This window comes from Mustelus asterias, chromosome 7, assembly GCF_964213995.1.
Source record: "Mustelus asterias chromosome 7, sMusAst1.hap1.1, whole genome shotgun sequence".
Lineage (NCBI taxonomy): Eukaryota > Metazoa > Chordata > Chondrichthyes > Carcharhiniformes > Triakidae > Mustelus > Mustelus asterias.
The window spans coordinates 5,125,335-5,137,964 of NC_135807.1; the positions used below are offsets into that span (position 1 = coordinate 5,125,335).

General features: G+C 44.9%; 1 protein-coding gene across 1 annotated transcript in view; it reads left to right on the plus strand.

The window, feature by feature from the left end:
• Window positions 1-12,630, plus strand: part of LOC144495542 (proteasome subunit alpha type-7) — a 28,045-nt gene that overhangs the window by 11,199 nt on the left and 4,216 nt on the right. The window contains exons 3-6 of the mRNA XM_078215625.1: window positions 4,044-4,168; window positions 5,868-5,990; window positions 8,791-8,910; window positions 12,356-12,418. Coding sequence (XP_078071751.1) covers window positions 4,044-4,168; window positions 5,868-5,990; window positions 8,791-8,910; window positions 12,356-12,418 — 431 coding nt within the window. The remainder of the gene's footprint in view (window positions 1-4,043; window positions 4,169-5,867; window positions 5,991-8,790; window positions 8,911-12,355; window positions 12,419-12,630) is intronic.

Sequence of the window (12,630 nt, forward strand, 5' to 3'; positions counted from 1 at the left end):
CTCCAGCCAATTTTATACCCTGCTCTTTCCTCTGACAATCCTCCTCACTATCCGCTACTCCCCCAATTTTTGTATCATCTGCAAACTTACTAATCAGACCACCTACATTTTCCAAACAACAGAGGCCATAGCACTGATCCTTGTGGAACACCGCTTGTCACAGACCTCCAGTTAGAAAAGTACCCTTCCCCCTGCTACTCTCTGCTTTCTATGCCCAAGTCAGTTTTGTATCCATCGGATCCCATATGACTTCACCTTCTGTATCAGTCTGCCGTGAGGAACCTTATCGAAGGCTTTACTAAAGTCCGTGTATGCAACATCCACTGTCCTGCTCTGGTCAATTTTTCTTGTCACTTCCTCAAAGAACTCAATCAAGTTTGTGAGACACGACCTCCCCTTCACAAAACCATGCTGCCTTTCGCTAATAAGCCTATTCTCTTCCAGATGTGAGTACATCCTGTCCCTAAGAGTCTTCTCCAATAATTTCCCCACCACTGATGTAAGGCTCACAGAACTATAATTTCCCGGATTGTGTCTCCTGCTCTTCTTAAACAGAGGAACAATGTTAGCTACTCTCCAATCCTCTGGGACCTCGCCCATGGCTAAAGGGGACACAAAGATTTTGGCCAAGGCATCAGCAATTTCTTCAGTTGCCCCTCTCGGTATTCTGGGATCGACCCTATCTGGCCCTGGGGATTTATCCACCTCAATGTTTTTCAAAACCTCCAATACTACCTCCCTTTTTATCACAACATGTCCTTGAAGATCAACATCCTCCTTTCTACGTTCACCTTCCTAAAACTTTTCTTTTTACTGATTTTACTCCAAATTCAGCTGATTTGTTTCATTCTAATCTTTCTCTCACTATTTCTCCCTTGTTAAATGGACCAAAAAACCCCCAAAATCATTGCTTGTTATGAAATGATAAGTTACAGTGCCCGGGGAGAAGGTGCCGATTGAACAAGTCAGCCAATGTCCAGCATTTGTGTGAGCTTGTTTCATACGGATAAATATTATTTAACAGCGTGTGATCTGTTCAGGACATTGTCAGGCTGAATCAAACTCTTCTTGTGCCATTGTTGCTCAACAGAAGTAATGAATGAAAGATGTTAGGGTTGTGATAATTATGGACCAGTCTGCTTTCAATCTTATGCGAGTGCTCAGTCTCTTCAGGGTACTTTTTTAAAAGCAAAGTTTTTCATTCAGAGTCACAGAGGTTTACAGCATGGAAAGAGGCCCTTCGGCCCAACTTGTCCATGCCGCCTCTTTTTCTTAAACCCTTAAGCTAATCCCAATTGCCTGTGTTTTGCCCATGTCCCTCTACACCCATCTTACCCATGTAACTGTCTAAATGCTTTTTAAAAGACAAAACTGTACCCGCCTCTACTACTACCTCTGGCAGCTTGTTCCAGACACTCACCACCCCCTGTGAAAAAATTGCTCTTCTGGACCCTTTTGTATCTCTCCCCTCTCACCTTAAACCCATGCCCTCTAGTTTTAGACTCCCCTACTTTTGAGAAAAGATATTGACTATCTAGCTGATCTGTGCCCCTCATTATTTTATAGATCTCTATAAGATCACCCCTAAGCCTCCTACGCTCCAGAGAAAAAAGTCCCAATCTATCCGGCCTCTCCTTATAACTCAAACCACTAAGTCCCAGTAGCATCAGAGTAACTCTTTTCTGCACTCTTTCTAGTTTAATAATATCCTTTCTATAATAGGGTGACCAGAACTGTACACAGTATTCCAAGTGTGGCCTTACCAATGTCTTGTACAACTTCAACAAGACGTCCCAACTCCTGTATTCAATGTTCTGACCGATGAAACCAAGCATGCCGAATGCCTCCTTCACCACTCTGTCCACCTCTGACTCCACTTTCAAGGAGCTATGAACCTGCACCCCTAGATCTCTTTGTTCTATAAATCTCCCCGACGCCCTACCATTAGCTGAGTAAGTCCTGCCCTGGTTCGATCTACCAAAATGCATCACCTTACATTTATCTAAATTAAACTCCATCTGCCATTCATCACTTCACTGGCCCAATTGATCAAGGTCCTGTTGCAATCCAAGAAAACCTTCTTGAATGTAATAGTTTTTTTTCTGCAGTCCCTTCCAGCTTGTCTGTATTTACAATGGTGTTACTAGTGCAGATGGATAACAGTTAATTTCATGTATAATTGATATTACCGTTGCCACTGTTATAGGTTAATATATGCAGACAATCTTTTGTATATTATCCAAAATGCATATGTTAAAAAATTATCACAAGCAAGGTACAGCAGGCAGTAAACAAGGCAAATGGTATTTTCTTTTTATTCATTCATGGGGCATGGGTGTCGCTGGCTGGCCAGTGTTTATTGTCCCTCCCTAGTTGCTCTTGGAGGGCAGTTGAGAGTCAACCACATTGGTGAGAGTCTGGAGTCACATGTAGGCCAGACCGGGTAAGGATGGCAGATTTCCTTCCCTTAAGGACTTTAGCGAACCAAATGGGTTTTTCTGACAATCGACAATGGTTTCGTGGTCATCAGTAGATTCTTAATTCCAGATTAAAAATTAAATATCTTTTTGTTGAATTCAAATTCCACCATCTGCCATGACGGGATTCGAACCCGGGTCCCCAGGACATTAGCTGACTTTCTGGATTAATAGTCTTGCGATAATACCATGAGGCAATCTTCTAGGCCATTGGCCTTCATCGTGAGGATTTGAGTATAGGGATAGGGATGTTTTACAGCAATTGCATAGGGCGTTGGTGAGGCCACATCTGGAGTATTGTGTGCAGTTTTGGTGTATCTGAGGAAGGATGTCCTTGCTATAGAGGGAGTACAGCGAAGGTTTACCAGGTTGATTCCTGGAATGGCAGGTCTGTCATTTGAGGAGAGACTAAGTCAGTTGGGATTATGTTCACTGGAGTTTAGAAGAGTGAGAGGGGATCTCATAGAAACGTATAAAATTCTAACAGGGTTAGACAGGGTAGATTCAGAAAGAATGTTCCTGATGGTGGTGGAGTCCAGAACTAGGGGTCATAGTTTGAGGATAAGGGGTAAACCTTTTAGAACTGAGGTGAGGAGAAATTTCTTCACCCAGAGGGTGGTGAATGTGTGGAATTCACTACTGCAGAAAGTAGTCGAGGCCAAAACGTTGTGTGATTTCAAGAAGAAATTAAATGTAGCTCTTGGTGCTAAAGAGATCAAGGGATATGGGGGGAAGGGGGGATCAGGATATTGAATTTGATGATCAGCCATAATCAAAATGATTGGCGGAGCAGGCTCGAAGGGCCGAATGGCCTCCTCCTGCTACTAGTTTCTGTGTTTCTAAAGGGACACATTGGACACAGTGGAGCATCTCTCAAATCTCACAACTGTCCAACACCAGCATGGAAATGTGGAAGAGCTTTGAAGCAACATTTGTTGTGTGATGTGTAAGTTCACTTAGACTATCTGAATTGTCTGGATTTTATATTCAAAAATAACCATCAGGTCGAGTGTCAAATGCTGGTTTTCAAAACATGTTTGCTAGATAAATTTGTGAGGAGTCGCCCACTGAATTTAGAGGCTGTAACTTTGGTTGTTTGGCTTGACTATAAATTCTCCATTTGCTGATGTAATTCAATGTTTTTGAACCTCGGGTTCATGACCTTACATTCCACCTTGAATATGGGCGGCACGGTGGCGCAGTGGTTCATACTGCTACCTCATAGCGCCAGGGACCTGGGTTCGATTCCTGGCTCGGGTCACTGTCTGTGTGCAGTCTGCACGTTCTCCCCGCGTCTGCGTGGGTTTCCTCCCACAGTTTGAAAGACGTGCTGGTTAGGGTGCATTGACCCGAGCAGGCGCCGGAGTGTGGCGACTAGGGGAATTTCACAGTAACATCATTGCAGTGTTAATCTCAGCCTTTCTTGTGACTAATAAATAAACTTTTACTTTACTTTGATATGCGGAACCTTTCTTGCTCCTGAAGCCTCTGTGAATGAGCTGTCAAGGAACAATTAAGATCTCACCACAGCTGGGAAATGTGATTCGTTCTGCTTTTTAACTTCAGGTCTAACTGCTGATGCTAGAATCGTGATCAATCGAGCACGAGTGGAATGTCAGAGTCATAAACTGACTGTGGAAGATCCGGTGACTGTCGAGTACATAACGCGTTTCATTGCGACTTTGAAGCAGGTGAGCGTGCATCATCATTCTTCCCTCCCCCAAAGAAATAAAACGCAGTTTAAACTTGCAATGGTTCATGAATGTAGTGCTTTGGTAATCCAGCGAACCTGCCATCTTCTACAGGTTAAAACACTGGGGAAAATCCTGAAGGATGAATTATTGAAACATCTCAAAAGATGTCGATCGATTGAAGGGAGTTAGCATAAGTTTATAGAGTCATTGCGGCACAGCTGGAGCCCACCTCGCCCATGCCAGTTCTATGTAGAGCAGTCAGTCCGTCCCGTTTCCCCTGCTCTATCCCCATAGCCCTTCAAGTGCCCATCGAGTTTCCTTCTGCAACCACTGACTGTCTCCAAGTTCGCTGATGATATAAAGCGAGACGGTAAAGTCAGCTTTGAGGAGGCTGTAGGGGGTTGCAAAGGAATATCAACAGGTTAAGTCGTCAACCAAGAAGGTGGCAGGTGGAATTTGATGTGAGGAGATTATCCACTTTGGCATCAAGAAGGTATAAACAGGATTTTTTTTTAAACCCTTTCTTAAAATATCTAGTTGGTGTGCAGAGGGAATTAGATGATCTATTATGGGAATTACAAGAAGTTAGCATGCAGCTATAGCAAGCTATTAAAGCAAATGGTATGCTAGCCTTTTATAAATGGGTTGCAGCATTAGAGTGAGGAAGTCTTGTTGCGACTCTGTCGGGCTCTCATAAGATCATTCTTGGGATACAGTTTTAATTCTCCTTGCCTTAGGGAAAATATGCTGACCTTACAGTGAGTGCAAAGTGCATTCAGCAGATGGATTCCTGGGATGATTGGGCAGGTCTGTCCCTCTGAAGATTGCTCGAGTAGATTAGGCCGATATTCTCTGAAGGTTAGAACAATCAGAGGTGATCTGATTGAAAAATATAAAATTCTTATCGGGCTTGAGAGGTTAGGTGTCAAAGTCTGTTTCCACCCAGCTAGGGAGTCTTGAACTAGGGGCTGGAGTCTCACAGTCTCAGGATATGAGATCGACCATTTAAGATGAAGATAATCAAGATTCACTTTGGTGACAGTTACAATTAATATTGATTGTTGTAAAACCCATCCGCTTCACTAACATCCTTTTGGGGAAGAAAATCTGCCAACCCTACCCAGTCTGGCCTACTGTGTGACTCCCGATCCACAGCTATGTGGTTGACTCTTAATTGCCCACTGAAGTGGCCCAGCAAGCCACTCAGTTCCAGGACAATTAGGTAACAAATGCTGCCTGTGACCCTGACATTCAGGGAAAGAATAAGTACAGATGTTTTTAGTGGATAAAATGGGGTGGGAAGCGGTAACAAATTATTCTAGTCTTTTACTACAGCACTAAATTCCTTTTCAATGAGCCCATTTTCACAGAAGTTCAAACTGTGGTTCTTTTATGGGAATGACAGGAAGTTAGCATGCAGCTATAGCAAACTATTAAGAAAACAAGTGGAATGTTAGCCTTTTATAAATGGGTTGGAGCATAAGAGTGAGGAAGTTTTGTTGCGACTCTGTAGATCAGTCTTGGGGTACTTTGTACAGTTTTAGTACATGGTTACTTACCTGTCAAAATTCCACCGTTCGGTACAGGCCGTCATGACAAGACTCCACAATGTAGTGGTTTGCTGGTCGCTGGTAAGCAGTGAGAAAGAATTAACAATTGGAATTGTTTGGTGAACTTTGTGCTTTAATGATTTTAGCGCTACACACAAAGCAATGGCCGCAGACCCTTCGGAATCTCTGCATTGATTGTGGGGTTTGATTACGATGGCACACCACGGTTGTATCAGACTGACCCATCTGGGACATACCAAGCTTGGAAGGTAAATGTTTCTCTTTCTACTGTCTCCTTTCTAAACAGTAAAATCTTTTCTCTTTTTCCTTTGCTTCTCCACTTTCTGCCCCTGCCCCTTTATCTGCTGTGGACAGTGACTTGCGCTAAAGTACGGTAACCCATGCAGCAATGAAACAGAAACCAAACTTAATCGTTACAACATCTTCAGCACGTCCCTAAATGCTTCAGAGAAAATTAATATTCTCTGAAATATAGTCACTCCTTTAATGTTGGCAATGTCAATTTTCACACAGCGAACTCCCACAAAAGCACGGTGATAACGACCAGATCATAAGAGCTAGGAGCAGGAGTAGGCCATAGAGTCAGAGAGGTTTACAGGAGGGAAACAGGCCCTTTGGCCCAACTTGTCCATGCCGCCCTTTTTTTTTTAAACCCCGAAGCTAGTCCCAATTAGCCGCATTTGGCCCATATCCCTCTATACCCATCGTACCCATGTAACTGTCTAAATGCTTTTTAAAAGACAAAATTGAATCCGCCTCTACTACTACCTCTGGCAGCTTGTTCCAGACACTCACCACCCTCTGTGAAAAAATTGCCCCTCTGGACCCTTTTGTATCTCTCCCCTCTCACCTTAAACCTATGCCCTCTAGTTTTAGACTCCCCTACCTTTGGGAAAAGATATTGACTATCTAGCTGATCTGTGCCCCTCATTATTTTATAGACCTCTATAAGGTCACCCCTCAGCCTCCTACGCTCCAGAGAAAAAAGTCCCAGTCTATCCAGCCTCTCCAAATAACTCAAACCATCAAGTCCCGGTAGCATCCCAGTAAATCTTTTCTGCACTCTTTCTTGTTTAATAATATCCTTTCTATAATAGGGTGACCAGAACTGCACACAATATTCCAAGTGTGGCCTTACCAATGTCTTGTACAACTTCAACAAGACGTCCCAACTCCTGTATTCAATGTTCTGACCAATGAAACCAAGCATGCCGAATGCCTTCTTCACCACTCTGTCCACCTGTGACTCCACTTTCAAGAAGCTATGAACCTGTACCCCTAGATCTCTTTGATCTGTAACAAATTTGGCCTCTCGAGCCTGCTCCGCCATTCACTAAGATGAAGGCGGATCTTTTTGTGGATTCAGCTCCGCTTGCCCGCCCGCTCACCATAAATCATCTGTTTTTGCGATGATGTTTGAGGAATAACCATTGTCCAGGACATCAAGGAGGTCTACATCCCTCCCCTCCCCTCCCCTCCCACATCTCCTCTTTGAAATATTAGCTGTGTGATGTCTCACATCAAGCTGAGAGGCCAGACAGGGCCTCGGTTTAATGGATGTGTCATCCAAAAACTACCACCCCTGGAACAGGAGTGGAGTAACATCCTGGATTCGTAAGCTCAAGTCTCTGCAGTTGATGCAGAGTCGATGGTACTGCCTCCTGAGCTGTGGCTGACACTCTGGTGCCTTGCCTAAGTGGCTGTTACTACATGTGAGTATCAGTGGACCACTGTGTACTGGGGGTCCACCCAGCCAGACCCACCATCTGAGGGCAATACAAGGGGCTTCTAAATTGCAAATGCACGCAGGAATCCTGATTATTTTCTCTTAATGGGCAAGTGTGCGTACTCTCCCCCAGTTGCTTTGTCTATTATGCTCAGTAGAAACTTGGAATTAAATCTGGAAACCCCTTGATTCATTTGCTTTGGTGCTGCATTATTATGACATCTGCCTGTCTCCGGAGGCAATGGACTGTGCCCAGGGTCGATGTCACATCTGGGTGTCGGTATGGTTGTGGCGGCCAATTGGTGAGTTGCAGTCCCTTCCGCGGCTGGCACAGCTCAATAGTATTGGCCTGAGCTCGACTGATATTTCTTCTGCTGGACTCCTTGTCAACTGGAAGTCCCTCTTGCAGACATCTATGTATCGTAGAAGTGTTTAGTTTCAAAATGTTCTTCAAAGGTTTTTTTATTAGTGTCACAAGTAGGCTTACATTAACACTGCAATGAAGTTACTGTGAAAATCCCCTAGTCGCCACACTCCGGCGCCTGTTCGGGTAACACTGAGGGAGAATTTAGCACGGCCAATGCATCCAACCAGCACGTCTTTTGGACTGAGAGGGGAAACCGGAGCACCCGGAGGAAACCCATACAGACACTGGGAGAAGGTGCAGACTCCACACACATAGTCACCCAAGCCAGGAATCGAAGCCTGGTCCCTGGCGCTGTGAAGCAGCAGTGCTAACCATTGTGCCACCCTGTTTGTCCAGGCCTTTGGATTACTGGTCCAATAACTCTGCTACCCCTCCCTGAAGAGGGAAGAAAACATCCTCTGAACAACGTCCCTTTGTTGAAGTATTCTTGTGCTTGAGTCCACAAGCATTTAAAATTTTTTTAAATTATCAAGCCTGGAATCGAACCCGGGTCCCTTGTGCTGTGAGGCAGCAGTGCTAACCACTGTGCCACCATGCCACCTGTGGGCAACGTGTCAATTGCAAGCTCACCATAGGTGATGCAGCTATCACCCATTTGGCCACATTAACATGTCACATTTAACCCGCTGATCATTGATGACTTGGCTGCTCATACATGAACAGCTCGCTGTGCAGTTTACAATCATTAACCCCGGATGTAGCAGCTTTCTTTAAGCTCGGAAGGGTCACAAGAATCTAAACGATTTCTTCCCCTTTGTTTTTGGAGTGTAGATATTCCTTTGCATTAAGAAGTGAATTGAGATGTGAAAGTGTGATTTTTGTTTTAAAAAGTAGAGCGTCTGAGCGCTGCAAAGGAAGGAGTGGGAACATAACTATCTCATTGTTGTATAAACAGGCAAATGCAATTGGTCGCAGCGCCAAGACAGTCCGAGAATTCCTTGAAAAGAACTACACTGATGAAGCGATTGCGACAGACAATGACACCATCAAGCTGGCAATTAAGGCTTTGCTCGAAGTGAGTGAAAAATAGTATTGTCAAGACCATTCTTGCAACAAAGAAGGCACAGAGCTGTCAAAACCTTGTACAAATACTGGGGGAAGTCCTAGAATGTCGTCATTAAAACTGAATGTATCTCTTTTCCATAGAATCCTGACAGTGGAGAAGCAGGCCATTCAGCCCATCGAGTCTCCGACAGAGCATCCCACCCAGACCCAATCCCCATCACCCCACACATTTACCCCACTAATCTCCCTAGGCTACACATCTTGGGACACTAAGGAGCAATTTAGCACGGCCAATCCACCTAACCTGCACATCTTTGGATTATGGGAGGAAACCCATGCAAACACTGGGAGAAACGTGCAAACTCCACATAGACAGTGACCCGAGGCCGGAATTGAACCCAGCTCCCTGGAGCTATGAGGCAGCAGTGCTAACCACTGTGCCCGCCCTTTTTCAGTCACTATCAACCAATGGCCCAAATTGTGAAGTGAGATTGAAACACAGTTTTCGAAACCTAGCAGTTTTTGTAAATTCTTGTTATTAAAGTGAAATTTGACTTGCTCCCGTCATTGTGTACCTTTGGCCCACATTGTAATTGTGATTTCATCTCAGTTACCTTGAACACGGTGAGTTGGGAGTGTTGGTACCCTGCGTTCCTTGGTGCTGCAACATTGTCTGACCAAGGATGCTGGAATCTGAAACAAAAACAGAAAACCTCAGCAAGTCTGACAGCATCTGTGGAGAGAGATTTTCTTTTAATTCATTTGTGAGACTTGGGCGTCGCTGGCTGGCCAGCATTGCTCATCCCTAGTCACCCTTGAACAGAGTGGTTCGCTCGGCCATTTCAGAGGGCAGTTGAGAATCAACCACATTGCTGTGGCTCTGGAGTCACATGTAGGCCAGACCGGGTAAGGACGGCAGATTTTCTTCCCTAAAGGACATTAGTGAACCAGATGGGTCTTTCCGACAATCGACAATGGTTCCATGGTCATTGGTAGATTCTTAATTCCAGATTTTTTTTGATATTAGATTCAAATTCCACCATCTGCCGTGGTGGGATTCGAACCCGGGTCCCCAGAACATTAGCTGAGTTTCTGGATTAATTCTCTCGCAATAATACCATTAGGCCAATTACCTCCCCTGAACTTTGAGTCTGGATGACCCTTCATCAGGACATTGCCAGACCTGCCAGTTTGCTGATTTTGTGAAAGTTTGTCATGAGGTTAAGTTTAAGAGATGGGGAACTCTCGGGTAGTGGTGTGTCGTGGCTGCAGGTGTGGAACCGGCTTTGTAAACTTTAAATAAAGGCGACAGTTTGCTGAAGTCATTGTTCTTTTTCCCCTCTCGGGTGGACCGCGGTCCCATTTGTCATCAGGGAAGAGCGTTCTGAGCGAGGTTCCTGCACAGAACGCATTGCTCAGATTCTAGAATGCTGCGAGTGGGCTGTAGAATCACAGTGGCTTCAGGAATACTCGAGGCATTCGGGCCGTGGTTGTTCCGATCTGGAACACGCTGTGAGAAGGGTGGTGGATTCTCGAGGAGTTTTTGAAAAGTGGAATCGGATATTCGCCTGAAAAGGAAAAGTTTACAGGGTCTGGGGTTGGGGCAGACAGGTACATCCAGAAAGGACCAAACTCCCCCTTTGGTGCTGCATTATTCTATCAGGATCCTGACCAGCAGGAAGTATCGAGCACAAGTTGGAGTCAAAAGAATGCTTCCTCGTATTGTCCAAAATTGATTTTGACCGAGTTAAGAAAAGAAACAGAGAGGAGAGAAAGACTGAAAACTGATTTTGATTTGATTTATTATTGTCACATGTATTAATATACAGTGAAAAGTATTGTTTCTCGCACACTATACAGTGAAAGCATACCGTTCATAGAGAAGGAGAGGGTGCAGAATGTAGTGTTACAGTCATAGCTAGGGTGCAGAGAAAGATCAACTTAATGCAAGATAAGTCCATTCAAAAGTCTGACAGCAGCAGGGAAGAAGCTGTTCTTGAGTCGGTTGGTACGTGACCTCAGACTTTTGTATCTTTTTCCCAAAGGAAGAAGGTGGAAGAGAGAATGCCCGGGGTGCGTGGGGTCCTTAGTTTATGCTGGCTGCTTTTCCCGAGGCAGCGGGGAGTGTAGACAGAGTCAATGGATGGGAGGCTGGTTTGGGTGATGGATTGGGCTACGTTCACGATCCTTGGTAGTTAACGGAGCTTATCCAACTAATTACTACCATCCAGGTCACCAAGTGTTATTCTGATTACAGAAGTTGAATCAATAAATACTTCCTTTAGTTAAACGTTGGGACTGTACCATTGCCTTCACTTCCCACCACTGACACGGGGTTTTGCAAATGATTTCTCCCCCTTTTCCCTGGCCACAGTCTCAGGTCAGTGGGAGATCTCCCACTCACCTGACGAAGGAGCAGCGCTCCGAAAGCTAGTGGCGTTTGCTACCAAATAAACCTGTTGGACTTTAACCTGGTGTTGTAAGACTTCTTACTGTGTTTACCCCAGTCCAACGCCAGCATCTCCACATCACAGTCTCAGGCACAAGCTTTGCGTTCTAATCTTTCAGGAGTCCTCACCTACATTTCCTCTCCAAGTTGCTCCATGGTCGTCATGCCCTTCTCTTTAACCTCTTCCAACCCTACAACCTTCCGAAAACTTGTGTTCCTCTCTGTCTCCACTTCCATGTGCTCCCACTTTGCCACATCATCAACAGTCATCATTTTAACCAAACTCTATTTTCCCCTCTAAGCATTTCTACACTTCTAATTCCTCCCTTTTAAGAAATTTGCTAAAACCCACTGCTTTAGCCACACTTTTGTTTGTTACCACAAGTATCTCATTCTCATAGAATCCTTCCAGTGCAGAAGGAGGCTATTTGGCCCATCAAGACTGCACCAACTCTTAGCCAGTCTTACCCCACGTATCTACCCCGCTAATCCCCCTAATCTTGGTTTGACTTAAGGGACAATTTAGCATGGCCAATCCACCTAACCCACACGTCTTTCGGACTGTGGGAGGAAACCGGAGCACCTGGAGGAAACCCACGTAGACACAGGGAGAATGTGCAGTCTCCACACAGACATAATGTGGAGATGCTGGCGTTGGACTGGGGTGGGCACAGTAAGAAGTCTCACAACACCATCACCTGATGAAGGAGCAGCGCTCTGAAAGCTCATGATTCCAAATACACCTGTTGGACTTTAACCTGGTGTTGTGAGACTTCTTACTCTGTCCACACAATCACCAAGGCCGGAATCGAACCCGGGTCGCTGGCGCTGTGATGCAGCAGTGCTAACCACTGTGTGCCCTTTAGGTGGGCCTGTTTTTGATTATAATTCTGGAGTGCACTGTGATGGGTTTTTTCTACATTGAAGGCACTCTGTCAATATGATTTGCTTTATCTCAATATTCTGCTTTCGAATATGATCCATTATTTGTACATTTTTATTTCAGGTAGTACAGTCTGGCGGAAAGAATATCGAGCTGGCTATAATAAGAAGGAATCAGCCACTCAAGGTAGGTGGTAAATCCTGTTGTAGTTCGGAGCACAGGACGATGCTGCTTGGCTCCTTGAGCCCGCTCTGAAAATTCTGTAAGGAGTCCAACAACACCAGGTTAAAGTCCAACAGGTTTATTTGGTAGCAAACGCCACTAGCTTTCGGAGCGCTGCTCCTTCGTCAGGTGAGTGGGAGATCTGAATAAAGAGGAGACTTCCCCCCTCATTTCCC